This window comes from Hakea prostrata, chromosome 3 (assembly GCF_041222555.1).
Source record: "Hakea prostrata isolate BN-2017 chromosome 3, UWA_Hpros_2, whole genome shotgun sequence".
Classification (NCBI taxonomy): Eukaryota; Viridiplantae; Streptophyta; class Magnoliopsida; order Proteales; family Proteaceae; genus Hakea; species Hakea prostrata.
Genome location: NC_142602.1, coordinates 14210044 through 14237167, shown reverse-complemented (window position 1 = coordinate 14237167; position 27124 = coordinate 14210044). Strand labels below are relative to the sequence as shown.

General features: G+C 38.2%; 3 protein-coding genes across 3 annotated transcripts; 1 reads left to right on the top strand and 2 right to left on the bottom strand.

Moving 5' to 3' along the window:
* Positions 1-159: 159 nt before the first annotated feature.
* LOC149021006 (signal peptidase complex subunit 2-like) lies at positions 160-6469 on the bottom strand. Its single transcript, XM_089149264.1, has 5 exons — positions 6189-6469; positions 5939-6090; positions 5719-5800; positions 3745-3887; positions 160-642 (listed from the first exon to the last, which is right to left on the bottom strand). Exons 1-5 carry the CDS (start codon positions 6285-6287, stop codon positions 546-548), a joined length of 573 nt encoding a protein of 190 aa, XP_089005390.1. The 5' UTR covers positions 6288-6469; the 3' UTR covers positions 160-545.
* Positions 6470-9295: 2826 nt separating this feature from the next.
* On the top strand, positions 9296-11298 carry LOC149021005 (6-phosphogluconate dehydrogenase family protein). The gene has a single exon (XM_089149261.1). The coding sequence runs from the start codon at positions 9558-9560 to the stop codon at positions 10596-10598; it is 1041 nt and encodes a 346-aa protein (XP_089005387.1). The 5' UTR covers positions 9296-9557; the 3' UTR covers positions 10599-11298.
* A 3177-nt stretch (positions 11299-14475) lies between these two features.
* LOC149021004 (hexokinase-1-like) lies at positions 14476-21777 on the bottom strand. The gene is made up of 9 exons (XM_089149260.1): positions 20769-21777; positions 19068-19218; positions 18808-18990; positions 17689-17763; positions 17431-17586; positions 17127-17225; positions 16903-17033; positions 15747-15828; positions 14476-15514 (listed from the first exon to the last, which is right to left on the bottom strand). The coding sequence occupies exons 1-9, from the start codon at positions 21038-21040 to the stop codon at positions 15176-15178; spliced, it is 1488 nt and encodes a 495-aa protein (XP_089005386.1). The 5' UTR covers positions 21041-21777; the 3' UTR covers positions 14476-15175.
* Between the last annotated feature and the right edge of the window lie 5347 nt (positions 21778-27124).

Below are 27124 nucleotides of genomic sequence, written 5' to 3'. Positions count from 1 at the left end.
CATTGAAACAGTTCCATCACTGTGGTTCCCAAAGACGTTCTTTCAAGTGTTTACGCAGTGCAGACCACTTGTTCATATACTCTTTGGGTTAACGGTTCCACCCATGGCACCATTTAATTAACTTCTGAGGTTAATACCGGGCCCTAGCTTGCTTCTTCAGAAAGAGGAAAAACAATCAAAGGGCCACTTAGTCCGTTGAAATTGTTCCAGAAGACGAACAACCTTCCACAGAACCTATCAATTCACACCGGCCAGGATACCAGAAACATCTTAAAGAAAGGAGATAGATAAAGCGGCAACCCTATAGAAGGGGTGATTGCACATACTTTCAATGAAAATCATCTATATTTTACTTAAAATTCAGGATCTGACACTGAGAGTTCGTCGGGACCTTGACTAATAATATTGGAGTTTCTGAAACTGGGGGGATGCGTCATGTCTGGCCAGAAACAAGTAATGGAAATTATCAGAACTCATTGTTGCCTAAAATAAAAAATCCGACCCCCACCCAAGGCCTTGATCCTATTGTATGAACTAACTACCATTCACTTGTTCTTCCGAGTTTCTCCTCTGTACTGGTTGATTAGTCCATCAACATCTTTTGAGAACAGATCCTCGACCAGAACTCCATCTTTGGTAAACCTGCAGCATTACATACACAATCACCCATTAGTGGGGGCAAACCTAAAGCTGCAAATGAAAATAATATTTTCTCACTAGGTGCTCAGGTATCGCAATTCTAAAAAGATGAACAGAAAAAAAGTTGTATACAGTATATGGTTATGTTATGAATGGTACAAAACATAACCAGGACAGGAATCATGGACAAACAATGCGAGAATGGCAAAAAGCAGAATCACACAGCATGCATTCAAAAAGATTATAATTTCAAAAACAGGACCAAAAATGGCAATACACGCACATAAATGAAACAATTACTATCCAAATGCCTACATTTAAAGTTCAATTGAAGTTTCAGTCAATGAGGTTAGAACAGATAAACTTGCAAAACCAAAAATAGGATTCTGTAGCTAGCCAGTACAAGCTTTGGGAAATAAAAACATGAAAACTCTCATACTAAAAGAAAAACCGGTGGTCCTTGCAATTCTATTCTTGGGCTTGCGTTGGCCTGCTTTTCCATGTTTAGGGTTTCACAGTTGGTATGACTCAATTCATCCACTTTTTTAAACAAAGCTGTTTAGTAGATTGTGTTGGAGTCATTGGTGTGCTCAATGGATTTAGTCTTTCTCTGAAGGGGCCAATAAAATTGATGTGGGGAAGCATGTCTTCTGCAATAGATCTTTATATACGAAGAATATGGTCTCCACTCTCATTTAAAATGGATCACACCCTTGCCAATTACATGCTAGAAACATTTGAATCCCTTGAACACAATGGCAAAACTGAGAAACTGGTATATGATTTGGGATCTCCACCAGGGGCTTGTATGCATACTCCGGTGAGGCTGTTTCTCATAAAAGCTTACTGTTCTTAGTGATGTTTTGCATCTAGGTTGATTTCTTTCTTTATTTAGCCTTTAGAACGGTTTCTTACAAAACCTGTTCCACACTAACTAGACCACCCCGTCCACATCAGCTAGTGTGGGGGTGTCAATTAAGAATCTGTTCTTATCAGATGGAAAAAAAGTGAGGCAGATCTGAAGACCTACACCTGTAGGAAGGTCAAACCAGCCAAACCGTGGCCTAGACTGTCGATGTTTTTCATTTCTTTAGTATTTCAGGATGACTTGTCATGTTTTCGGTTTCAATTGAACCATGACCCACATTTGTCCAATGTTTGTTCATTTCAGTTGCCTATTAAGTTAACTGATCCGCATCACTTAAATGTCCATGTCGATGTTCTCTAGACTTTCAAAAATTATGCAATTGAGTCAGGTGGGGATTTCCCACCCAATCCAACTGAAAGTGTATTTTTGGCTTTATTAAAAAACCATGTGACCGCCAACACAGAGCTGTTCTAGTGGTTGAAACCAACACCTCTCAGTGAAGAGGTCATGGGTTCAACTCTCGCTGAGGCATTATTAATAATATCCCATTCCCCGGCTTAATAAAGCCCCTTTGTACAAAAAAAAAAAAAAAAACCATGTGACCCCCACTTCTCCCCCCCCCCCCCAAAAAAAAAAAAAGAAAAGAAAAAGAAAAAAGAAGCCAGAAAATTGCTGGTATTGGGCTCCCTTGTTTAAAGTTCTTTGTGTGTGATCAAGGGGAAGGAGATTAGTTATGATCCAGTTGACACCTGGTGAAGCCCCATTGAAATTTATCTTATGTTGTCACTCTACAGCCCCTGCTGGTTTGTGGTTTATCACCTATTTCACAGATCATAGTCATCAAAAGGTAAGTTTTTATTTTGAAAATTTCTGCAACCTTCTGAAATTTCATACACGGCATATTTTCTGAGGTGAAGCAAATCAACCATTAGATCATCTTGAGATTTGAATCACATATTCTTGAACCTAATGACAAAATCAAATTTGTTCTCATTCTATTCACCTGGCAAAATCTGGAGTGAAGAAAAGAAGAGACTCCTCGAGGCATTGTTTGTTTGCTATATGTAGCGGGGTGGGGGAATAAGAAAGGAAATGAAAGGATTTTGTAGAAAAGTTGTAACTGTGGTCCCACTATTAGTATATCCCTACTTTCCCATAAAGTCCCCACTAAATTAGTGGGACTTAAAAGGGCAGTGGGAAAAGTGACATGCCATGTCAGCAGATAGGCTTCCTTAAAACAAACCATGCTTTGTGATTTCATGGAAAAAATTACTTTTTCCCACCCCACTCAAATTCAGCAAACAAACGATGCCCAAGAGACCAAGCTGACTATCGAATCTTCATATGTTTTAGATTCCTATTATATCCCTTACCCTCCACTAGGCCATCCAATACCTGAATACAATCTGATGTCCTCAATTGATCAGGCAACTGATTACATTAATTCATATCTGAAATAAGAAACTTAATTTCAAACCTACCTTCAAACCCTAGTTTCAGTCCCTAAATTTCTGTTTTAGCCTATTCCTATAGTCACTAAGAATCACCTATAAATACAAATCTACTCATCTAATTAAGGTCAGGTTTCCAAAAAACCTTCCTATCCTATTGTTTAAACTCCATATCACTCTCAGCCCCTTTGAGCAACCTGATTTTTGATATTTGAAACCTCCCTCACTGGACTTGTCCTTCGAATAAAGATCTTGTCATAGGCCACTGGTTTGAGCATTCAAACCAGTATTGCATTAAAAGGACAACACAACTGTACATTATTGGCTTAGTTGCCAAGCCATTGTGAGACTCCTGCAATGGTAACTAACAGGTTGAATAATTTGTCAAAAAATATATTTGAGTAAAAAAAGTTCTTTTAAAGATCTCTCTCTGTCTCTCTTCTTTTGTTTATTACAAAGCATTCACGTTTTAAATGTGTTTAGTCTGGCAACCAGACTTGTTTTCTGCTGTATGTTTGGAAGCAGTTGAACAACAGTTCACAAAAATGGCTTGGCAATTTTTGTTAAAGGTTACAACATGTTTAAACCAACAAGTAAGATTCCCTTTGAGAATTGTCAGATATGAAGCCACCTGACAGCCATATATGTTGGCACGGATTTCTCAAATTAATTATTTTCTCTAAAGCCAAACATTAGAAATAACAAAAGAACCTTGCAATTTGGTAAAAACCATTAACGGTTGGGGGGGGGGGTCTGGAGGACACAGAGACAGGGTAAGACGGGTACCATTGAGTGACGCTCTTCGTGAACTGGACAGGTTTCTTAGCAGAGACTGATTTTGGGTCTGCACTGGCTATTGACAATGTGTAAATGTCAGAGAATCTTGGCAACTTAGAAGAAACCACCAGCCCAGTGCTATTGAAGGATCCCTGCTCAGACGAAATAAAAAACAAGTCAGAAATGAAAATAATGAAAGATAAAACTTCACCCTTTCAGCAAAATATAATAAAGAAAACTTTTCCAATGTTTTATAAGGAAACCTAAACAGCTTAGTGAAGGATTAAACAAGCAAAAAAAAAGGAAAAAATAAAGCTAATGAAGGATTATGTACAGCCCTCAGAACATACATTAAGTACTACATTTAAAGGTTCCACTTCTGATTTGGCATCATATTGACAAGGTGAACCTTTACTTGAGATTGAAGGAGATACAATGTTGTTGAATTTGAAACATATGGATGCCTTTACTCAGATATTATTAGGATGTGTTCACTGAGTTGTTTGTCTATATATCTTAGTATTCAGTGGACTCAGTTATTATCATAGTTTGCTGGAATTGGATCCTTAAACAGGGTCACAAGGAGGGAGAAACAAATGCCATGAAAATCCTAGTTCCTACCCTAATTTCAGAGCCTATCAAGGGAATTTTAATACAAATTTTCAAACTAACCCATGACTATCATCTTTCTAACTAACAGTCCCCTTACACTGTTCAACAGCTGTCAAACACTCCCTAGCCTGTATTTGATCATATGATGCAAGCTGAGGAAAGAATTTTCACCCAAAAAAAAAGAAAGAAAGAAAGAAAGAAAGGGAACCATAGGAAACATGCAAGAACAAGGTTTGCACAAATATTGGAGTTTAGCATGGCACCATGACAAAAAGGATCTAGTACCATTCCTTTTATAGAACTGGTTTTATTACAGAAATGTTAAAGGAAAGAATCTCTTTAACAGGCAACTAGATTTGCTGCATGGCAGGTCAGAAGGGATGCATTAACTTTAAAGGGCGTGAATAACTTATGATATATAAAACTTCAGGTAAAAATTTTGCTTCTAGCCTGGCCTTGCACATTATTTTCCTAATGGTTAAGAATCGGACAAGAAGTGATGATGTTTCACAAAGAATTAATGTGGAATGAAGAGGTGATTAAAGTGCCATATCATGAAATTAAATTATGCAAAGATGGGCTGTTAAGATGGATTAGTAGTAAGCTACAAAAGATAAAAGTGAGAAATGAGTGTACTAGAGCTGATGTGGGAGTTGTCCCAATCAATGACAAGTTCTGAAAATAGAGTTTAGGTGGTTTTGCCACATGCAACGAAGGGCCTGTAGATGCCCCAATGAAGAGGAGTTATCTGATTCTGACTTAATGGCTAAAACGACTTGGGTACGTGAGGTTGTGAAGAATGAGATAAATTGGTCCAGGTCTTATGTCAAGTATGACCTCAAATAGAGCCCACTGGAGGACAAAAAATCCATGTTTTTGTCACCATGTAACTGAGTTTTTTTCCTGATTTCCTGGGTTATCCTTGTTCCTTACTTTCACTTTTCATTTCCAATTCCTCATTCTTCTTAATTTCCCATTGTGTGAATCTCAGTTTTCTCTACTTCGTTTCAAAAGGATCCATGTAGCCAACCTCATTTAGTTGGGGATAAGACTTGAGACTTTGTTGCAAGATTTAAGTCCAAAATAGCAGTCCACATGGGCACATATCATTTCATATAATATGAAATCTCGTCAGGAATATAATCTACCTGCAAGTCCTAAATACACAAAGAAAAGTTCCTTCACTAATCCTCCACTAACACTTACCAGCAAACTGAAAAGGGAATTAGCAACAAAAGAAGATCCACACAACAAAAATTCAAATCGAGTGAGGGGTTAAGTTGTAATACAACATTTCTCATATTAGTTCACATAATTGTAAGCATACAATTGAGTTAAAAATCCAACAGCGTCCTAATTAGAAATACTTACAGGGAGGGAATAGGTAAACAGGATCGCATTCTTCTCCTTAGAGTAAGTGATCAGCTGCAGCAGTACATTGAGAATAATATACTTGCCAGAGTCAAATTAAACTTACTTCCAAATGTCAAACTTTGGACAATGCCGAGCATTATTTCATACCAATATAAAGAGAGAAAGAACAGAAAATCAAAAGAAATCTACCAAAAAACAAAAAGAAAGGAAAGGATATAACATGATGCATCCTATCATAATAACTTTATTCTCAGGGAACTTCTTTGGGTAGAACTGAGCCACGAGAGCAACGACCATGATAATGGCTCCCACGAACAATCTTATATTGCTCATTCTCACATCTTCCACGTAACCCCGACTGGTAACGATCTACAAGGATTAAAAAGAAAACAGATACAGGGTTTCAAGTTGAAGGATTAAGTGCTTGACATTAACAGACAGAGAAGGGTCTCACTGTTCTGTTTTACCTCAGTAGCGGATTCGTCGAGCAGATGTTTGACGGAGTGAGGATCCATCAAATTCACTTTTTTAGGGTTCTTGTCAGGAGAATCACGGTTGCCAGACATCCTTCCCTTGTCTTGCACTTTTCTAAATTCTCTGAATCGAGAAGCTAGACTAGATCAGATGAATACAGGTCAGAAGGGTACAGACATTTTAGTCCCACATCGATTGTGGTGTTTCAAGCGAGAACATCACTCTACCATGGGAGCGAATCCTTGTTCCTTATTGGTAGAGCTGATCCCGGTTCGTGCCTCATCCGGGTGAGCCTGGGGCGAATCCTTGTTCCTTATTGGTAGAGCTGATTCCCTAGTTCGTGCCTTATCCGGCGGCCCAAGCGATCCGAGGAAGACATCGGCCCAACAATGGTCCATCCAGACTTAAAATATCAAATGTAAATTCATAAAAAATATAATAAAAATAAAAATAAAAGTATCATAAATAAATCAAAAATCAAATTCATAGAAATATAAGAAGATTCAAGCTCATAGAAAATGATAAAATGGTAATAAGTGATAGTGTTGCTTCAAACATAAATAAATCATACTCATAATATATGATCCAAAACTCTCATTGCTGATGATGGAAATGAAAACCCCCCATTACGGGATGGAAAAAAACCCCTCCTAGATATCTTATTAAAAAAAAATAATATTCAAAACTTGTTAATAAGTAAATCAATGATAATTTAGTAATACGTAGTTAAAGAAATTATAAGTTACAAACATAGCATCGTCCTAATAAGTTAAAAGCTACGTCCAATAAGCGAAATATCACATTGGAGGCTAAAGAAATATGAATATCAGATGAGAAATTGTGTAGATGTAGATATTAATATATACTAGCATTATTTATAATATATTACCTAGTCCAAAAAAAATCAATGATTTTTATAACTAAAAATGACTTAGTTCGAAAAATAAAAATTATCAAAAATAATATAGAAGGTGAACCATAGTCTAATATATAAAAATGACTAAAGGTAAAAATCGAGACTTAAGAGTATACAACGAATGTGAAGATTAAGGTAAAAATCAAACAGATCGGCAAAAACAAAGATAGAGCCAAAAAGGGTCAAGATCGACCAAAATGTGGATGCTACACATTGATAATGAAGATATAAAAAAACAAAAAACATGGAAAAAAACGGAAATACACCCAGGAAAAAACCTCCAATGGGTAGAGGGTTCAACCAAATAGGGCCAAAATCAGGCAGACAAGCAAGAAGGGCAAAGGGAAGATCAAGGTTAGAACAAGGCCAAGATAGGGTGGGGAAGGGCAAAATCGGGGAGAATCGGGGCCAAGATCGGGGCCAAAATAAGGCACAAAGAGAATCGGGGCCCAGTCGGGGCGAATATTTGGTAGTAATGCCAAATCTTAGCAAGCCCATCGGCTCGGCGGGTTAGGGCGGTCGGCCAAACTACCCCAGGTCGGTGTACATAAAATTAAATTATCAAAAGGGACCTCAGACTTAAGCTATTGGCATCCCGAAATTGCTCTAGGTAATGCACATAACCATCAAGCGAGATTTCGATCCACCCACACTTCAATTTCACAGCTCAAAGTGTTAAACTTGACCATTAGGACTGAAGCAAAATCCATTGGCATCCACAACCGTTGGGTTTTGCCATTACTTAATTTTAAGTTTGACACCAAAAGAAAATTGAAGTCTTTTTGGTTTTCCATCTTCGCATTGGTAGGTTGCATACAAGTTGGTTATTAATTATAATATTTATATACATTGAATTTGAGACTTCTATTTGAAATATAACATAACCGAGTGTTGCATTTGAATCTGATCTCTCTAGTGAAACATGGTCAAACCTTGGGAAATCGGTTCAAAACTTGTTCACAAACGACGAGTTAGCACGTGCTGTGTAGCCGCCTCCTAATAGCAAGTCAGATTTGAGTACAACACTATCTCGAGAATGGGTATTTATGGTAGAACCTAATGCCTCGCAGTTGGTAGATCACCTCATTGGTTGACAAATCAAATGTAGGAGTTGGCTGCTTCAGCTTGTTAGCACCTTAGTGGCACGACAATGGAGGCTTGACATGATAAGGCCGAACACACATAGCCGTACAATTTGGTGGGTCCGTCCAAGAAGGTTGTGGCGACAACTCAATGATCACCCTTCTCCTATCTTGTCTTGAGGCTTCCGAAGGTAATAGGTAATCTATGATCACCCTTCTCGCATAGGAGCTTTTGAGCAAGACGGATGAAGTCCAAATAGTTGAGATGGGACCATGCCTTCTTCTTGAGGTTTGGGGTCAAACCCCCTAGCCTCAATGCAATCCTCACACCTTCTTATCGAGGCTTGTAGTCGAGCTCCCTAGCCTCGGTGGCAATCCTCACACCTTCCTATCAAGGCCTGGGGCCGAGCCCCCTACCCTCATTGGCAATCCTCATGCCTTTTTGCCAAAGCTTGGGGTCAAGCCCCTCAACCTTGGTGGCATTCCTTATGTCTTCTTCCTGAGGTCTGGGGTTGAGCCCCCCAAGCCTTAGGACTATTCTCATGCTTGTTGGGTTGTGGAGCTTCATATGGTGTCCCACGATCAAGCCCCGATCTCCCAAGGTCTAGGGCAAGCCTCCCAACCTTGGTCTACCCTGTCAATACACAAGTTTTGGACGGAGCCTCAAGACTAAATCTAGAACGAGGAAATTATATCTTAAAAAAGAATGAAGTGCAAGTACCCTATTTACAGTTGGCTCATTGTGAAACATACTGCTCATCCATGGGCTTCTCCTCAAATTCCTACTCATGGATCTGGATTTGGATTTGGCCCTCAATTTGACTTTCTCTTTTTAGAGAAGAGAAAAAAACCATTTTGATTTTGGATACTATGAGCAAGAAGGCGTGAAGGTGCAAAGATAAACAGAAGAAAAAAAATGCATGAAAGGGAGCATTTGATGGGAACCATTGTGAGGGTGGCGCATAATTCATATGAAGGGACACATACATGTAAGATCATGGGTAAACTTTCGACAAAACAAAACAAAAAATGCCGATATCTGGTCATTATCCATTCTTCTCCCAAAAAAACATAAAAATAAATAAATAAATGAGAATCGTCACCGGCGTGAGATATGCCCAAAGTAGTAGGTATTCAGTTCTCACTCCAAATAATAAATAATTAAAGGAAGGCGAAGAATCTTTATTGATCTTCGATGAATCGATGATATAGATTCAGATACCGTCGGACGGCAGAGGAATTTTGATGTCTGGCAAGGCAATGGCAAGGTTCTTGTTCGTCTTCCATTGATTGATAAGGACCTTGTTTTGTAGTTCTTTTTGTTTTTCAGATAAGGCCTTCTCAGACTCTCATCACTTAAATTCATGCGAAGCTTTCTCCATCTCATCATCCGCTCACGCTCCAGTTCCACCTCTACCTTCATCGTCTCTCCATCATCCTTCCACCTTCGCCGTTCCAGTTCAATGGCCCCCGCCCCCACCCCCATCCCAACCATGGAGCCTATCAGTCCGGCGAACACACGATTGGGTTGGATCGGAACAGGAGTGATGGGACGATCTATGTGCTCTCACCTCATCAAAGCTGGTTACTCTCTCACCGTATTCAACCGTACCCAAGCCAAGACTCAGCCTCTTCTCGACATGGGTGCTCGCTATGCTCCTTCCCCACTTGAAGTTGCTACCCAATCTGATGTCGTCTTCTCCATCGTCGGCTACCCCTCCGACGTCCGTTCCGTTCTAATCGGCCCCTCCGGAGCCCTCCAGGGTTTAAGAGCCGGTGGTGTCCTTGTTGACATGACCACCAGCGATCCTTCTCTTGCTGTTGAGATCTCTGATGCCGCTGCTTCAAAGGGCTGTGTATCCGTTGATGCCCCAGTCTCTGGTGGTGACCGTGGTGCTAAGGCTGGAACCCTAGCCATCTTTGCTGGAGGTGATGAATCGTTGGTAGCTAGACTTAAGCCTTTGTTTGATTGTATGGGAAAGGTGAATTACATGGGCGGTCCGGGGAAAGGTCAATTCGCTAAGCTTGGGAATCAGATAACAATTGCGTCGACGATGATGGGTTTGGTGGAAGGAATGATGTATGCTCACAAGGCGGGGCTGGATGTTGGGCTCTACTTGGATGCCATTTCTACAGGAGCTGCTGGCTCCAAGTCTTTGGATTTGTATGGGAGTAGGATTCTCAAAAGGGATTTCGAGGCTGGATTTTTCGTAAATCATTTCGTCAAGGATTTGGGTATCTGTTTGAGGGAATGCCAGAACATGGGTCTTGCTCTTCCTGGCTTGGCTCTCGCTCAGCAGCTCTATCTCTCTCTTCAGGCACATGGAGAGGGGGATTTGGGCACCCAAGCTCTCATTTTGGCTCTTGAACGCCTCAACAACGTTTCCCTCCAATCTTCAATTTGATTTTTTGTTGCCTTTGCTTTTGTCTTCTGCGTGCTGTGTAGAGGTATGGGAGATGAATACATGGATTGTATGTTTCTATCACAAACAATAACAGTACAATAAAATGAGCCTTAATTTAGTCTCTTTGTCTATGGATTGATTTCTGTTTTTTTTCTTTCTCCCTATTATTCAAGCATTCATTCTCTGGTTGTCTGCTGAACCGATTGATGCATTTGACACTAACTTATTGCCTGTGGTTAACTTGGGGTGTATAGTAGTCAATTATTTTTTGTAGTAGGGAAATAGGCTTGAAGATATTAAATCACACCAAAATCAAAATGTCGCCGGCCACAGAAGAGTGGATTATGCAGAAGCTTCATGATAGATGGCCGAAGTTGCCAGCTGGGGAGCTGTTTAGAGCCCTGGCTTGTTGCAGTCTGGTCGAGGATTTGAAAAATCCTGCTTTCACCTTGATGGATTAAAGGGGGATCCAAGGTGAACACAATTTCAATACAGGAAAATTTCACAGAATGAAGCAATTATGTGGACGGTTGGGTTACTGCTGCTTGGTGGCCCAATCAATTTGAGATCTAATTAAGTTAATATGCTCGTGCAGAATTCAACCAGCTACTGATGGTTAAGAAATGAGAATTGCTACCTCTAGAGCAGAGCAGGAGGACTGTTTTTGTGATTTTCAGAATTCAGATATGATTTTACATTATGAGGTACCTGTTGATTATGGTTCATGCAAAGAATTTCAGCACTGTGAACCAGTTTTTGAGTCCTTCCTACAAATTCTTGTTCGAATCTAGAGTTCTTCTTTTATGATTTTTTAACTAGAATTTTCTTTATGTGATTCTTACCTAGAAACAAATCACTCCCTAGGAGTTAAAAATTAAAAGAAGAAATTCTACTAAATTTATTTTCATTTCTGTACATATAATACAGCAGCTATTCAGCCTTGTCCCAAATAGAGCAGTTCCGCTATATGGATCCTCACCTCTAGTCAGCTACATTGGAGGTCTTACTGTACACGAGGAAGACCATGCATATTTTTCCTTACTTTTCTCCCCAGATCATTTTAGGTTTCTCTGCTGGGTCAGTTGTCTCCTTCAATCTGAATCAAATCACTCTTCAATACTGGAGCTTCCAAGAGCCTTTGCTGAACATGGCTATGCCACCTCAAGAGGCTTTTTCACAGGTTCTCATGTAGGGAAGCTATTCCTAACAAGTTATAATACGATCATTCCTTATTGTATCCTAAATTTGCCTCCACTGGAAGATGAAAGTTTTCACAGTAAAGTGCAGTTAGCCCAGCTGGTGTTCATCATTGCAAATGAGCATATGGGATCCTGATGTTGTTGACAACCATGAAAAAGTGCAGGTTAGAGAAGAAACTAACTTAAACCCGCTAATGCACTCAACCTTCTACAGCTCCACCATTAGCATAGATCCAAGGCATGAAAAGTCTTCTCAGAGACATCCGATGAAGTTGAAACGATACAGATTCCAGGGCTTGAAAACTGTAGGAAAATTTAAATATGTGCAATAGTTTCCCTTTTCCAAAATGGGAGGAATTCAGTTCTTTTCTCCCCTTTTTAACCTTGTCCCTGAGAAAATGTGGGAAGGAAATTTTGGCTCCCAAATCCCAACCCTGTGAGATGGACTTGATGGACACTATGTGAGATGAGATTTCCACCTTAATTCACAAGTTTTAAGAAAGAACCAGGGAAGATGTAGGCTAGATTGTGACTTGACATTATTCGACCTCCATGTAACTCCACTCCCACTTCATCCAGAGGAGACAGCTGCAAGGTTCAACCAGGGGAATTCTGGTCCCACTCTCCTGGAGATGGAGAAAGCTAGGGGAGTGCAACACATCCTCTTCTGCCAGATACAGAGAATACATGTTTTTGTCTCCACAGAATGCTGTACTGTGTGCATCTTTCTTATAATTAACTAAGAAGCTTAAATGGCTTGTGAAGATGAAGAACAGAGCAGGACACTAGTCAGCAAGGGTACCTTATTTTTCTCCATTTCCACCCTCATTGCCGTCAACTTTTAATCCCCTCATGAGAGTGAAGTGAAAACAGTACATGGGTTGCTGGGAGAGTAATATGGTGCTGAGCCTTACAGTTAGACATTCGATTCTAGACTAGATAGGGAGAAGACAATAACTTTCTCTATTTATTGTTTACCTGCACGAAACTGATTGACCTGTGCAGATCATCTTGGAAACAACCCTGAGCAATGTGTACAATGTTACATCACAGTTCACTGCACTCCTCCCTCACCATCTTGGAGTAAGTGCATTTGATTGGAAAGACCTGAAAGAATCTGCATGCTTTTGGGTTGTAAAAGCCACAGTTACCAAATTGTAATCACTCATTAAAATGTGCTCTCTTTTCACTTTTAAGCCTCTCGCAGCCCTGCTGTTCTAACTTATTATCTGCTTGCACTTTATCTTTACTGAAATCATTGCTGCATCTGTACTTGTCAGTCAGATTGGGAACCCATTGCCATGTTAAGTGAGTAGGACCAATAGAAAAGCACATTTATGGATTTCTCAATTAGTGCCTGAGAGTAACATCTCATCTACTTGAATGTCAATGAACTTTTCTGACCACTGTATGCCTGTTTGTATATCAGTGCCCTGAACTTCTGAATGTGTAACATGTCACATATTATCAGGGATCCACTCATGCAGCTATAGTCCTGATACTCAACGTTCCCATACAAACGTCAGAGGGCTCTTCCTGGTTTTTGGATTCATTTGATATGTCACCATTGTTGCACTTGCATCCTGCATTTTGCTCTATAGCTACAGCAATGAAAAGCTGAGGTGCGGCGTATGTACAAGTCATATTGTGATCGTAAATAACATCAGGAATGCCATGCAAGGTCTCTGGTAGTTTCTTCACTATCATTTTTGGGATTATTGAGATTGTCCTATCTTAGATTCCAAAATGCCACAATCTGACATGGCTCTCAGGTACTGTAGTTGTAAGACTTATTGTCTACACACCAGTAGAAGAGGTGGTTTGCTTGACAAAGATTTGTATTAGGTTAGTCTCACTTTATATTTCTGTTGGTTTCTCACTTTCTGTTGCATAATTGCTTACCCACCTTATGTAGGTGTCAATGGATCAGATATGATTGAATCTAGGAGTCTTGGGTCCTGTATTCCTTAATTACATTTGTAAAGAGCTCAGCTCTTATAGAATTGTGTTAAGTGTGAGAGATGATTGTTTTGATTTTGTGTTTCATTGATGAATGAATAGATTGATAGTTGTGGTTGTCACTCTGCACGAATAAATAATAAACCTCAATAGAATGTATACATGGGTGCTCGTGTCCATCAATCAAGCCCAAAATCTACACTGTAAGAGATTTGAATGACATTGATAACTTGGGATTTGAACAGGAAATTCAGGAAGACCTCTCTTAAAGTAGTGGGAGATGATGAATCTCTCGAAACACAGAAACAGTGGAGAGTATTTAAACCGCTCAGGATACATTTCATTAGCTTCATTTTACTGCATTCTTATTGAAATCCAGGTGAGTGACTTCCTTACAATGGTTACCGATCGAAATTCTCAGTACCAAATCAGGGATAAAAGCCCAACTCTCCTTTCCTCTGGACAAAGTGGGGTCATGAAGAATGCTACATGGATAGGCATGCCAAACTTTCTTTGCGACTTTTAAGTCACTCTATTCCCTCATTTGCCTCCACTCTTGCTCTTGCTTCCTCAATTAACATGTTCTCTCATTGAAAACTCTATTAGATTTCCTGACATCGCTAATCCCTGCATTCTATTGCACATTCTTGGTTCATGCCAGGTGCTCCTCTCTCTCTCTCTCTCTCTCTCTCGCCTATTCATCTAATACCGTATCTCTAGTAGTCAAAAACAATAAGATGAAATAACTTAGGAGCACGACAGTAAGTTGACTCTTTCCTTTAACTATTAAACCAACCAATTTCAATAGAATAGATACCTCAGTCATTGTATACAATCGACATATACTGTATCAATATTTCTATACAAATACAAGATTTGATTTCACATGTGAGATTACAATATTTCACCCTTCATATAGGTGTGAACCTAAGATGGTATCATTCAAGCATACCTTGTGCAGCCAATATTCTGGCCAAGGTAAAGAAAGTAAAAGTACATGGAAACCCCAAAACTGGAGCAGAAAATACTAACCAAAGTCCACTGTTAGGACCCTGCTTTACTTTATTCAACCAGTGAAAATAATGTGTTAAAAAGGAACTCAAACGAACAGCTAATTCCCGAGTTATTCTCGACATACTAGAATACAAAGCATGAAACGAAAAAACCCCTCACCTAGCAGCAGGAGGAAGACAAGACCGCAATATTGCAGGCCGAAGTGAAAATTTTCCAGTTCCTGTAATTATGCATTTGATCTACCTTAGAATTGTCATAAAATTTGCAAGGCCATAAATATCTAGGATTCTGGAACTTTTTGCTTCTCCAAGTCAAAGAGGCTCGAAGTTGAAACAATTGAATAAAAAGGTGATCTATCATTGAAAATATATCTCATAGGACCTGATTGACCATTCCCAGGACTCTTTAAGCCTCCAGGAATTGAGAGTGAGAAGCCGCGAGAAGTGCAGCCCCAATGCCAGAGCCATCATTGGCATGCTCGATGAAAATAAGGTCTGCAACCTCCTTTCCCACTAACTCTTTGAGTGTGGCCTGAAGACAATAGTTGAATTCTTTGTAATGCTCGAAAAGCCCTCCGTCCAATGCTATCACTGTTCTCTGCTTCTCTTCATCCTTGAATGTATCTCTTCCCATTTTCTTCAGGATACCCATGATTCCTGCTGCAGAAAGGCGAGCCCCCCGAGTACAAACAATGTCGCATACTTCAACAATTACTTTTCTCGTTTTCAAGGAGGTGTTAGAAATCTGAAATGAAAGAAAGACTGTGGTTAGGCTAATCGTGCCATTATTCCAAAGTATTGCAGCTTCATCCCACTCTAAAGTTTCTAAATAGCAGCTTTCTTTTTAATTAAAAAATGATTCCTGCAGTATATAGTATTCATCATGATTGCATTCCAAAACGTTCAATAAGATTCAATAACAGATGGGACTTTGTTTTGGCAGTGGGGGAAGGAGCAATAAGAATTAAGTGTTATACCCCTAAGATATCCTTCAGCTTGCTGCCCACCACTCTAAGATCGGAGGATTTATCATGATGCATGGCAGACATTTCTGGTGTCCTGCACATTCCATAACTCAGTATGTAATCATTTTCATCTGCATTGTGTCAAAAAAAGACTGACAAGCACCTGATGTAGAACAGCAACAAGAATGTTGAAGCAAACAATAATATTACATGGATCCTGAGAAAAAAATTAACTATGAAAACTTTCGAGGAAGATAATGGCAGGGACACAGTAAAAATTAGGTATGGGAAAAGTGGAACTGTGGAATATACACAGCGGCCAGCTCTGCATAATTGTCAGTACTTGTTCTCTCTGGTTTACCTGTGGCATTGGCTTGCGCTGAAAGCAATGCAAGCCGATGACTGATGCATTCACCAAAGATTTGGTGTTGCACATGATATCAACTATGATACATATGCACTGACCAAAATTTAACATCCGCATTTTTACCTAACAATTTATAACATCAACGGCATTGCACTTTTGGTTGTCTTGGAAGAGAACAAAACAACGCTGAGACTCACAATACACAGCCATGTGCAGAAAGAAAGGAGAAAGAAAAAAGTAGTGTTGCTAACCCTCGATGCCAAATAAACTACAATCTCTGTTCAGGTTTAAAATACACAAGCTAAATACTCGTTGGCATGGGCAAATGGTGGAAATTCAAGACATAACATCAAAGTGATAATAAGCATCTCATACTGTCACACATGGTTTACTTTTCTTGGTGCCACGTCACCAGTACTTTGTACACAAGGAACATGTTCCCTACTAAGATGTTTAGGTCACTACTCCTAATACTAAGATTCTCATAATTGCTAATATTTGATGAATACTTGTGTACGTTCAGTTATCTAATTCCTAGCAATGTTAATTATACGGTGAATAGAAGTGTTATGAATCATTCAGGAACCTCTCTTCACTTATGAACAAGTAGAAAAATTCCATTCTCACATAGGCAAGACTCAAATCACAATGCTGGAACTAGAATTAACAAACATACAGCTGTAGATTTAACTAATAATAATAATAAGAAGAAGAAGAAGAAAAAAAAAGGTACGCAACATGCATGTAAGAGCCATTACAGAGATTAGGTTCTCATTCATTTCCCACAGCATGCTAACATACCTCAGTATGAATGGAATTTTAAGTTTTTCTGGTACAGTATCACCAAAAAAGGCAGCTTCTTCAGCCAACTTGCACAAGGCTCTACGAACAATCTCTCCTAGATACATACCAGAGATTATCTTCTCAAAAATCTGCAGAAGATGAATGAGAAGCTTCATCAAATGCACAGTAATAAACCTTCTGCGAATGACATGACAACAAACAATGATAGGTAGACAAGGTACCTGTTCACCAGGGTTTAAACTCTCAGCATCCAATGCATGATCAAATTCGGTTAAAGGAAGATGTGACGACCGGAAGTTACCCCATTCCATATTGATTACCTGCAGTATTGAAAGGACACTTGTCAACAACATTTATACACACCATTGATCAAGCTGTAATTGGTTGCATTTCTCAAGCAAATACTTATCATTATTGAAATATTTGAAAACCAAGATGGAGGGGGAAGATGAACAGAGGAAGGGAAGACAAAATAATAAACAGGAATAAATAGTAGTAGATCCCAGTCACAAGAAAACTACTGACCATCTCCTCTGACTTAGGAACTGGACCCTGCCACTTGGGAATCGCCTGTACACGCTCAACATAAGCTGCGTTTGTTCCAGTACCCAAGATGACAGCAGCAACGACATCATTGTCATAGTATCTTCCACCAGCTAATGTACCTATCGTATCATTGACCTGTGCAGACAGTGCTAAAGTACTTAAGAGAAATAGAATAAGACTGCAATCAAATTGACATCTAAAATTATGGCTTAAAGCCAGAATGGCACTGAAACTTACCAGAGCTGTCACACTCATATCAAGGCCTTGCCTTTCCACAGCTTTCGTCAATTCTGCAACAACATCTTCGCCAACCTAGTAATTAACAATTGAGAATGGAATCAGGAAAAAAGTGACAAAAGGACAAATTTACCGGGCAATGACACTGAATCAACAAAGAACCCCCTATGCCTTTTTGGTACCATATATTTTGATGCTATGCTTTCTAATAGAAAGCTCAACACCTTAAGCACCAAATCTCCCACTGGTTGGGCCTGATGGCCATCTTTGGCATCACTTGTGGAGAAGTGTCCATATTTGCATGAGGTCTTACAGATGGATTACAACATTGAGTAAGGTCAGGTGGTTAAGTCTCTAAGAGGTCAAGGAAAAAAATCCAGGTCAATTAACTAGTGCCAACCTCCACACCCAAAACCAAAACACAGATTGGAGAAAGAGAAGGGGGGGGGGGGAGACCTACCTTCCCCTTTTGCCTTTTGCAAAATTAATTAGGGTCTATGCCTATAAATTCTATTCCAACTTGAATGTCTACAGCTCATAGGAGTAAAATGAGGAACAGAACTATTGTTTGTACCACTATGCTGCACCATCTATGACAAGTTCTTTTAATATGAATCCCAACTTATTACTAATCAAAGCTGAAAGTATTAAAGTAACACAATAGACAGTGAGTTAGCAGAAACACCATGGTGACTGTAGTTTCTAAATTCAGAAGAATATAAAATGTAACGGGATAAAGATTTCAAATGTGAATAAGAATTACAAAAATGCTATAAGCAGATAAGAATTTCCTATTCCAGACTAAGCTCTACCTAAAGCAATTTAGAAACAAAGAAAACAGAATTGACAGCATGGACTAAACATTTTTATGGATTAAACTCAGTAATGAACTTTTCTAAACCTAGACTAGAAATAAATATCTACTTCATAAAAAAAAATTCTATACATAGAATATTAAGTGACGCGAAATCCTGGCAGTAAGGAAAGAGCAAAAAGGTAAGAAAACAAATAAACAAGATCAAAACTTCTTCTAAATTTAAGCAACAGATACTGCTTCATTCATATAAAGAGTTGGATCAATATTAAAGGACATAAAATATTAGGGGAATTGAGATTTACCGCATCCTCAATTGAAAAGCCTTTAGTCCACCTAATAAGGGTCCCTGAGGCAATTGATAATTGCTTCACTGGGAATGAAAAGGTAAAACCCAATTCCCTCTTCCTACCAGGAGAAAGCTGAAAATCTTCACCTTCAGAAGCAACAAATTTTGCAAGTTCTTTTGCAATGAAGTCAAATAAGTCCTGAATCACAATCAGTTTAAAAAGTTTTTAGTGACATGTGGTGTGATCTGAGTGAAGTTGTAGATGTAGCAACTTACATGCGAATTTCCAACCATCAAATCTGGAGGAATTGCCACCTCAGTGAACTCTTGTTTAGCAACACGTCCTTCCTTCCCTCCCAATAGTACTCGCAACACACGGAAGTTTGTTCCACCAAGATCCAAAGCATAAAATACACCTTTCTCATCCCTATAGCAGGAAAAACAAAATTAAGAGGCATAATTAATATTAATCCTTTAACAGTTCATCAAGAACTTCATATATCTGTAACAAAGAATGATAATGATTATTATGACAACAAATTCTCCTTATCAGACAATGCCTATTGGATGTTACAATTGCATCTTACTGTAGCTTCCTTCCTAGTAGTCAGAAAGGGACTGGCCAATGGATACCTAGTTTAATCAGCAAACGTCTAAAATGGCAAAATTTCAATTGTCAAGAGCACATGGAAGATGCTAGTTATGTAAAGCATTAAGAATTGAAAAGAAAACAATATGTTGGTTGGTTTACGAGAAACTTGAATTAAACACACCAATGAAATGTGAGAAAGGAATTCTACAACTACATGATTCACAGTCTACAGGCAGGACAAGAGGGTCACCTATGTTCCTGATAAGGCAGTATACCTGAACCTATCCATGCCTTGAGTGTAGGCCATATTTACCACCATGTTCAGTTTACAACAGTCCACAAATACTACTCCCTGTCTATCTCATTGATTTCCAGCAAAATAATTGAAATAGCTACCCCCCAACTACATATCATAACACCAATCTACAGAAGTTCATAAATTTGGAAGAAGTGAAACCCAGTTCAACAATCCATCAACTGGTATGCCAGTTGATTTTCCAGTTAACATCCAAAAAACCTAAAAAGTGATAAAATCAGAAGTTTTGCAGGACAAATATGTATACCAGAGTCCAGGATAAATAAACACTAGGGGAGAATATTTAGAGATGAATCTGGACTAAATCGAAGTGTTCTTTCTAAAATGATGATGATAATAATAATGGAAGAAACAAGAAAGTGAATGGAAGGCAAGATATAGATGAAATATGGTGACAAAATATTATTCAGACTATGCAAAAAACCATCTTTATCATAGAATAAAACCATCCAATTTGAATGAACCAGAGCACATCCCCAAAACTCTGTGGATTTCGAAGCAAAAACCAACCCTTCTCAGTTCTTCCAAACAGTAAATTGCAAAACAGGCTCAGTTTCTAGTTGTCATTAGATAAAATTATATGAGATTATTAACTTGTGCGGTCCATAGGAGCTGGCCGTCGACCTGAATCTAAAGAACAATAATCTGGATCCCTTCATGCAGAATAGGAATCTTGAACATAAAACCCTCCAATGAAGAGAGGGGGGAAGGGGGATCTAATTTAATTAACCAATTAATCGCTTGCAGTTGTTCAAAACTGTTAAAAAATTATGATTTCTCCTAGAGAAAAGAAAAAAATGAAAATTTCAAAAAGAACTGAGAGGAAAAATTTTAACTTTTTGGCTACTATCTAATCCAATACTTATGACGTGGATTAAGATGAATAAATCGACAAAACAAATACAAACAACCGTTGCTAGCCGAGTTCCGGCCTGACAAGTTCGAAATAATAATACTACTAAATCCACAGAAAAAAAGATTGGGAGACGATAAAATTAAGCAATTATATAGTCGTGATAGCAGCAGATACAGGAATCAATGAATATGAAGAATTTGTAAAAGTACCAACCCAGAGGGAAGATTGTCGACGTAGCTGAGAAGCATCTTAAGCTTGCTTCCTCCCTCGGACGCTAGACCCGCATGCATCTCAACTGTCATAGCATCGGCGACCTGTCTGAGCTTGGCAATCGGCGTCGCAGACTTCTCTTCGATTTCTTTGAGTATGGCCATCGCCTTAGCCCAATTACAGGAACTCTGCATCCGACGGCGAACGACGTACGCCGCCACAGCACATACGGTCGCAGCGCATATGACCACGGTTGCAACCTCCTTCTTCCCCATTAGTAAAAATCAGAGCCGATACAAGTGTACAACAACTGGAACTTTTTGTTTTTTTTTTCCTCCTCAGTCCTCAAAGAGAAAAAAAGCCAATCCAAACCCTAAATTGGCTATCAATAATCTATGAAATTATTTTAATCCGAATCTCCAATTTCAGGATTCACATAAGGAAACAATCAGAAACATAAAAGAGGTGGGTATTTGATATTTCTTTCTTTCTTTCTCGGGGATTTGAGAGAGACGAGAATTGCAGGCTTGTGGGTAATGGAGCCGTAAGTCTGTAACAGAGCTTAAAATTAGATGACGACGACAATGATGATGCTGATGTTGTTTCTCCAACCAAGTTGGAGCCTAATCTGATGAGAAGAAGAAGAGAAGGAATAGAAAAAACTCTGTAGATCGGGGAGAAAGAAGAGGTTATAATAGGGATTTGGGCGGATTCGTTAGCTTGTTTTCACGGAGGATGTAATAAGGAAACAAAAAAAAAACCCAGATTTTACAATTCACAGAATATCCATTCAGGGAAGAGAGACGAAATTAACAAGACGAAGAAGAAGAAGAAGATGAAGAGAGATAACCATCTGGGTCTTCTCGTAACAGTCCACCACGATTGAATGTCCAATTTCTGGCAAGAGTGAAACGCAAGAGAAATCCAAAGCTCACATTTCTTGGCAGATCCGAAATGGATTAGCAGATATAGGTTCCAAATTTCTCATTCCAGCTCCACAGAGAGAGAGAGAGAGAGAGACAGAATAAGAATATGAATAAAAATGATAAATCGGTAGACTGGAACGTGTCGGATTAGAGTTTTTAATCCGAACACGTGGCGATATCTAATTGAATTCGCCACTCAAACACGAGCTGTCCACGAGGATTCCCTTCTGTTAATAACATCACGTGACTTCGTATGTGCGCGCCCTGTCACCTCTGGCCTGTGCCGCCAGGCATCAACATTCCACGTTGCATATCATTCATTGCCTACGTGCACGCTGCATCTACGCTGACACGACCATTTGATCCGGTTCGAAACCGCAGAAAATTTTGATTGGACCATTTTGTGAACTGGTTTAATATAAACTCGGTTCAATCCGGTTCATCGATTTTCCGGTGAAACAAGGTGGCAATTTTTAAGAAGTTGTGTACCAAATTAAAGTGGAAATAATTAAAGAAAGTAAACTTAGAACTCACACAATCAGGCAGCTACATGTGTGTCTGTGTGTGTTAGGTTTCAATTAGTTAGGGCTCCACTAATTAAGTAAGGTTCTTTAGTGGTTACTTATAAAATAATCACAATCCAATTCGGCATTTTCATTTTATTATCTTAAACAGCATGATGCATGGGATTTTCATTTCCTCGTTCATAAACCTAACAATCGATATATAAATTATGTATATAATTGTTTTTCTGGAATATAATTGAGGTGCGTGTAAGCTGACTCGAACAATCCTTGATTTTCAAAAAAAATATATATATATACCCTTGTTCATCATTGGTATTGATTTTGGACATTTTCAATTTATTCCCTTTTGTCTTTTTTTTTATCTATTAGACATTTAAACCACTCTCTTCTACAATGAATCACTACTTACCAACAACCTACTTTCACAAATAACTATGAGTACATTATAGAGTAGGTTAAACTTATGTGTATCAGTATATTGACTTTTATTAAAAATCAATAATTTGATTTTTATTTTAATTCTTCTTCTTAATAGCTCTTTTTATTTATTTATTTGAATTTATATAAATATAATCTTTTTGGTAAAGACATTTGAGAACAAGGTTCAATTGTAGGAAAACTTATGAAAGATACCTAGGCATCCACTATGAAATGACCTATGATCATTGAAATGGGAATAAATTGAAATATTAAATTCTTTAATAAGTCATTTTTTTTTATAAAAGAGAAAAAGGTTCAAAAGATTACTTGGTGACATGGATTTATTTTTTTATACAAAAGGCACTGTAGGGTTAATAGACGCTTATAACGCTAGCCTAACAAACCAATGCAGGAGTGTGGGGGAAGGGAATATGCAATAATAGTCTGAAATTTGTGTTGCTATTGCAACTTTTACCAAAATAGCTACTATATGAAGAGGCTAAGCCTAGTTTTTAGGTTTTGGCAAAAGAGTTGATATATGAGGACGGTTGCACCAAATCTCTCAAATTTCCAGTCCTTTTTGCTTCACATTTACAACGTCTGCTTCCAAAAAGAGTCGCCTCCAAAGCATTTAGTATATCTAGTCTTCCATAGATAACAAACTGGACGTGTCATTCCTTATATAGTCCCATGCTCCATCTTGTACTCCTTAGTCGTTCATGATAAAACAGAACCATTAGTATTATTTAGATGGTTACAAATGTTACCTGTAAACTGTTGGGGTTCTTCTAGAGGATGTTGCATGGTTTTGCTTCTAATTTGATGTGCCCACAAGCTTTTAATCACAGATCTAGGTATGCTATCCACTTGTTAGTTTGGGATAACACGTTAGTTGGGTTGGGTGTTTTTTAATTAAATAAGCTCGAATTTCTCTCTTTCCAAATAAAGTAACAAGTTGTTAAATAAGTCAATTCTTTGAAAATCAAAGTGGTGCTCATTTGGCAATGGCCAACACCTTTTAATGAAAACGTTATGAGTTCCACTCTCCGTGATAGTATATATAGTCCCCACCCTTAATATTAAAATACTAGTTCCAAAGGAAAAAGTCAATCTTTTGGATCGCTATTGAAAGGTAACAGTTTTGGTTGTGAGAGATTGACAGTAGGTAATGCTTTATGTTTCATTTTATTTGAAGACAAATTGATGGATATGATCGAATGGAGGTTGTAGTTTGCGAAAAGCACTCAAATTGTCCTTAGAGATGGATGGGGGTTTCAAGACAATGGAGGAGAAGAAAAGGTAGGAACGGGATTTTTGTTTTTGGATAGAAAAACAAGTTTTCTTCGTGAGGCAAAACCAATGCTAAGAATAACTCTACAAACCAATGAATGGTTAAAGGCTATTCAGTAGCGCTTGTAACCGACTGACTAACCGATAATAACAGGATTAAGATTTCTTACAAGCTGTTTTAAAAGATAATGACCAATAATATTAACTTAGCTTTTGATTTCAATTAAAGATTAAAAGCGGGTATTAAAGAGACATGTTGGACTATAGACCCAAAAAAACACATATACTTTTACAAATTAAAGCAGGTTATATGCTATACATATTAAAACCAAAATTTAATTAAAAAAATACTTTATTCTTGCATTAGCTTTTGTAAAATAAGTTTTGAAATATAGAAAAGAAAAGAAAAAAACCACGTTGATCATTGAATCAACAATATTGAACATCAAGCATAGTCTAAATAAACGGCTCATATGTTATATGAGCATATTAAATCCTATTTTAGAGTTAGGTTCAGAAGTATTCAATGTGGGCTGCTGTTATTTGACCCAGAAAAAAATAAAAAAAAATGAGCTGCTGTTAATTCCAATTTGAATAAATTTATACTAACACCCACTAAAATAAAATTGGTTTGGTTTGGTTTGGCAAAAAAAATGGTTGAGATAAAATTTTGAGATAGACCAATTCGAACAATCCAATCTTAATTTATTAAACTATGGACAGAGTGACACGACAAGGCCCATTGGAACCCATCTGTCAATCAATGGATTTCCTTTTTGCCCATTGGAGCTCCTAGCTTTCAGTGGGCTGAGCCCATTATGAACCCTTCTTATTTATTGGTATTAATGTTTAGATTCGTTAATCAATCTATTGGACCAGGTTTCAGTACCTAGTACCTACCATGATCAAGAGAGAAAGAAGCAAGTTAACCACTCTTTTCATATGGGCCCTGAAGAACTTTTTTGGTAAGAAGCCGTCAAGAATCAAACCTCATTGACTTTGAACTTTCAAACCTACCATTTGGTAAAGATACTGGATCACTTGAAAAGCCCAAATTGGATAGTGTTTCCAGCCTCAATGTTCCCAAGAGTCTCTGACTCTGACATGGGTGGGCTCAGATCCTCTACATCCGGTTAGGTTTTCCCCATCCCTTTTATGGATGGATGACATATGGCTTGCCTGCAGTACACCGACAATCCAATCTAGAGGTTAGGGATAAGCGAACTATTGATGATACAAATGCACAATCACGACGAAGAACATCAATAAAATACACGAGGGATTTAAAGTGGTTTAGCAAAACAACCTATATCCACCAGAAAGGGGGGAAAAAAAAGTTATACTATTTCCTCACACCTCACAAAGTGTTACTACCATTTTGTCTGCTCCTATCCCCTCTCAAGGGATTGATATATCTAGATTGTCCTCATAGAGACTATGTATAAGGAAACCTAAAACCCTAATTCCCATATAATTACAATTTTATTCATGTACAAGTAATTTATCTATAACCCTAATTGAATTATAAATACAATCAAACAAGAATTATAAGAACCCACGAAATACAAGATACCCAAACCCAACATGAACACCATTGCCCAGGTGGAGAGGTTCTAGATTATACATGGGTGGCACTTTTGCAAATCCATATTCTCTCCGCCTGGACAGTCTATTTGCCCATCCCCTCGCCCCTCTAAATGGGCGATATGTGGCCTACCCTGAGTACCAAGCAGCCATGGGCAGGCCCATCCAAAGGGGTGGGGGGACGAACAGATGGACTGCCCGAGCGGAGAGAATATTTATTGCACTTCTACCCAGCTCATATTCCAAACCTGAATTTCTATCAGGCTTTGGTTTAATTGCTATTCCGAAGCCTTCCAACAGAAATCTAAGTCCTAAAGGATAACCTTGTCTATCTATTTTGAACCTGTATGCAAAGTTTGTTTCTTGTGTAGTTTTCCCTTACTGTGTTTTTCAGTTAATCATTGTTTTAAGTCAGCAAGAAGGGGAATAGAATCAATTGATAGATAGAGGAAAACTTCAGGAAAACAAATAGGGTAGAGAATGGTATACCCTTGAGCATAACGATTCAAGCCATCCAGCTTTTCTCAGAGTTTTCACACAATTTTATCTGCTGAATTGCAAATTTAGCATCAAATTTGGGCTGAATTGTATTTTTGGGCCTTCTTTAGAAAAAAAATTTTATAAAAATTCACTTTCTCATGATTTTTATGCATATCCCTTGTAACCCCAAAAAAAAAAAAGAGGTTTCATAAATTTTATGCATATCCCTTGTAACCCCAAATGGAAAAGTTGGGTTATCGATGTACTCCTTTGTGTATACCCAAAAAGGATGTAGTCCTACGCACAGCTTGCTCAGAAAACCACTATCATTAATATAATCTGCCGACGAAACTACTGCCACCCTTTCTGTAACTCTAGGAACGAATTCAGGCGACCTTTGAAGCCTGTGATCAGGCAGGAAGAGAGTTTATCATGATTGAGTTTGAGAGCATTAAAACATTTAATTTTTAGGGTTAGCATCATCATGAGATTCCCTACTTCCAATCTTTACTTCTGAATGAAAGAATCTTCAATAATTAACTATGATACTGTTCACGTATGCATATATACATAAATGCTATGTGTACATGGTACACGTTGTAATGCCTCATCAACCTCACTTCAAACCTAGTCTGAGGAATGAAATCAAGTTTAGAACAAAAACCTTCATACTCACAAGACAAAGGTGTGATAAATAAATCAGCAAGCTGATGCTGACAAGAAACATAACGGCCTTCTTCCATACAAAATGATGATCAAACTCAATATACCCAGTCCTAATATAAGAAATCAAGTTAATAGTCATATAAAGAGCACTGACATTATTACAAAACAAGATGATAAGTATTTCATTTAAGGATCCCAATATCTCAAAGTAAGAGACTCATGATTTCTGATACTAATCCATCTATAATTTAAAACTATTGATATATACATTCTACCCTTAAAAAACTGCTCTTGCAGTATTGCTTTTTCCTTTCATACATAATCTTCAGTACGATTCTCTCCACCATCTTCTTCTTTTTCAGTCGACAGATAAATAAAATTATTGTGTGTGTGGATATGAGAATAGATGAAGTCAAAGGATGATTGAGAAAAGATAATATATGGATGATCTCCATATAGATAATGA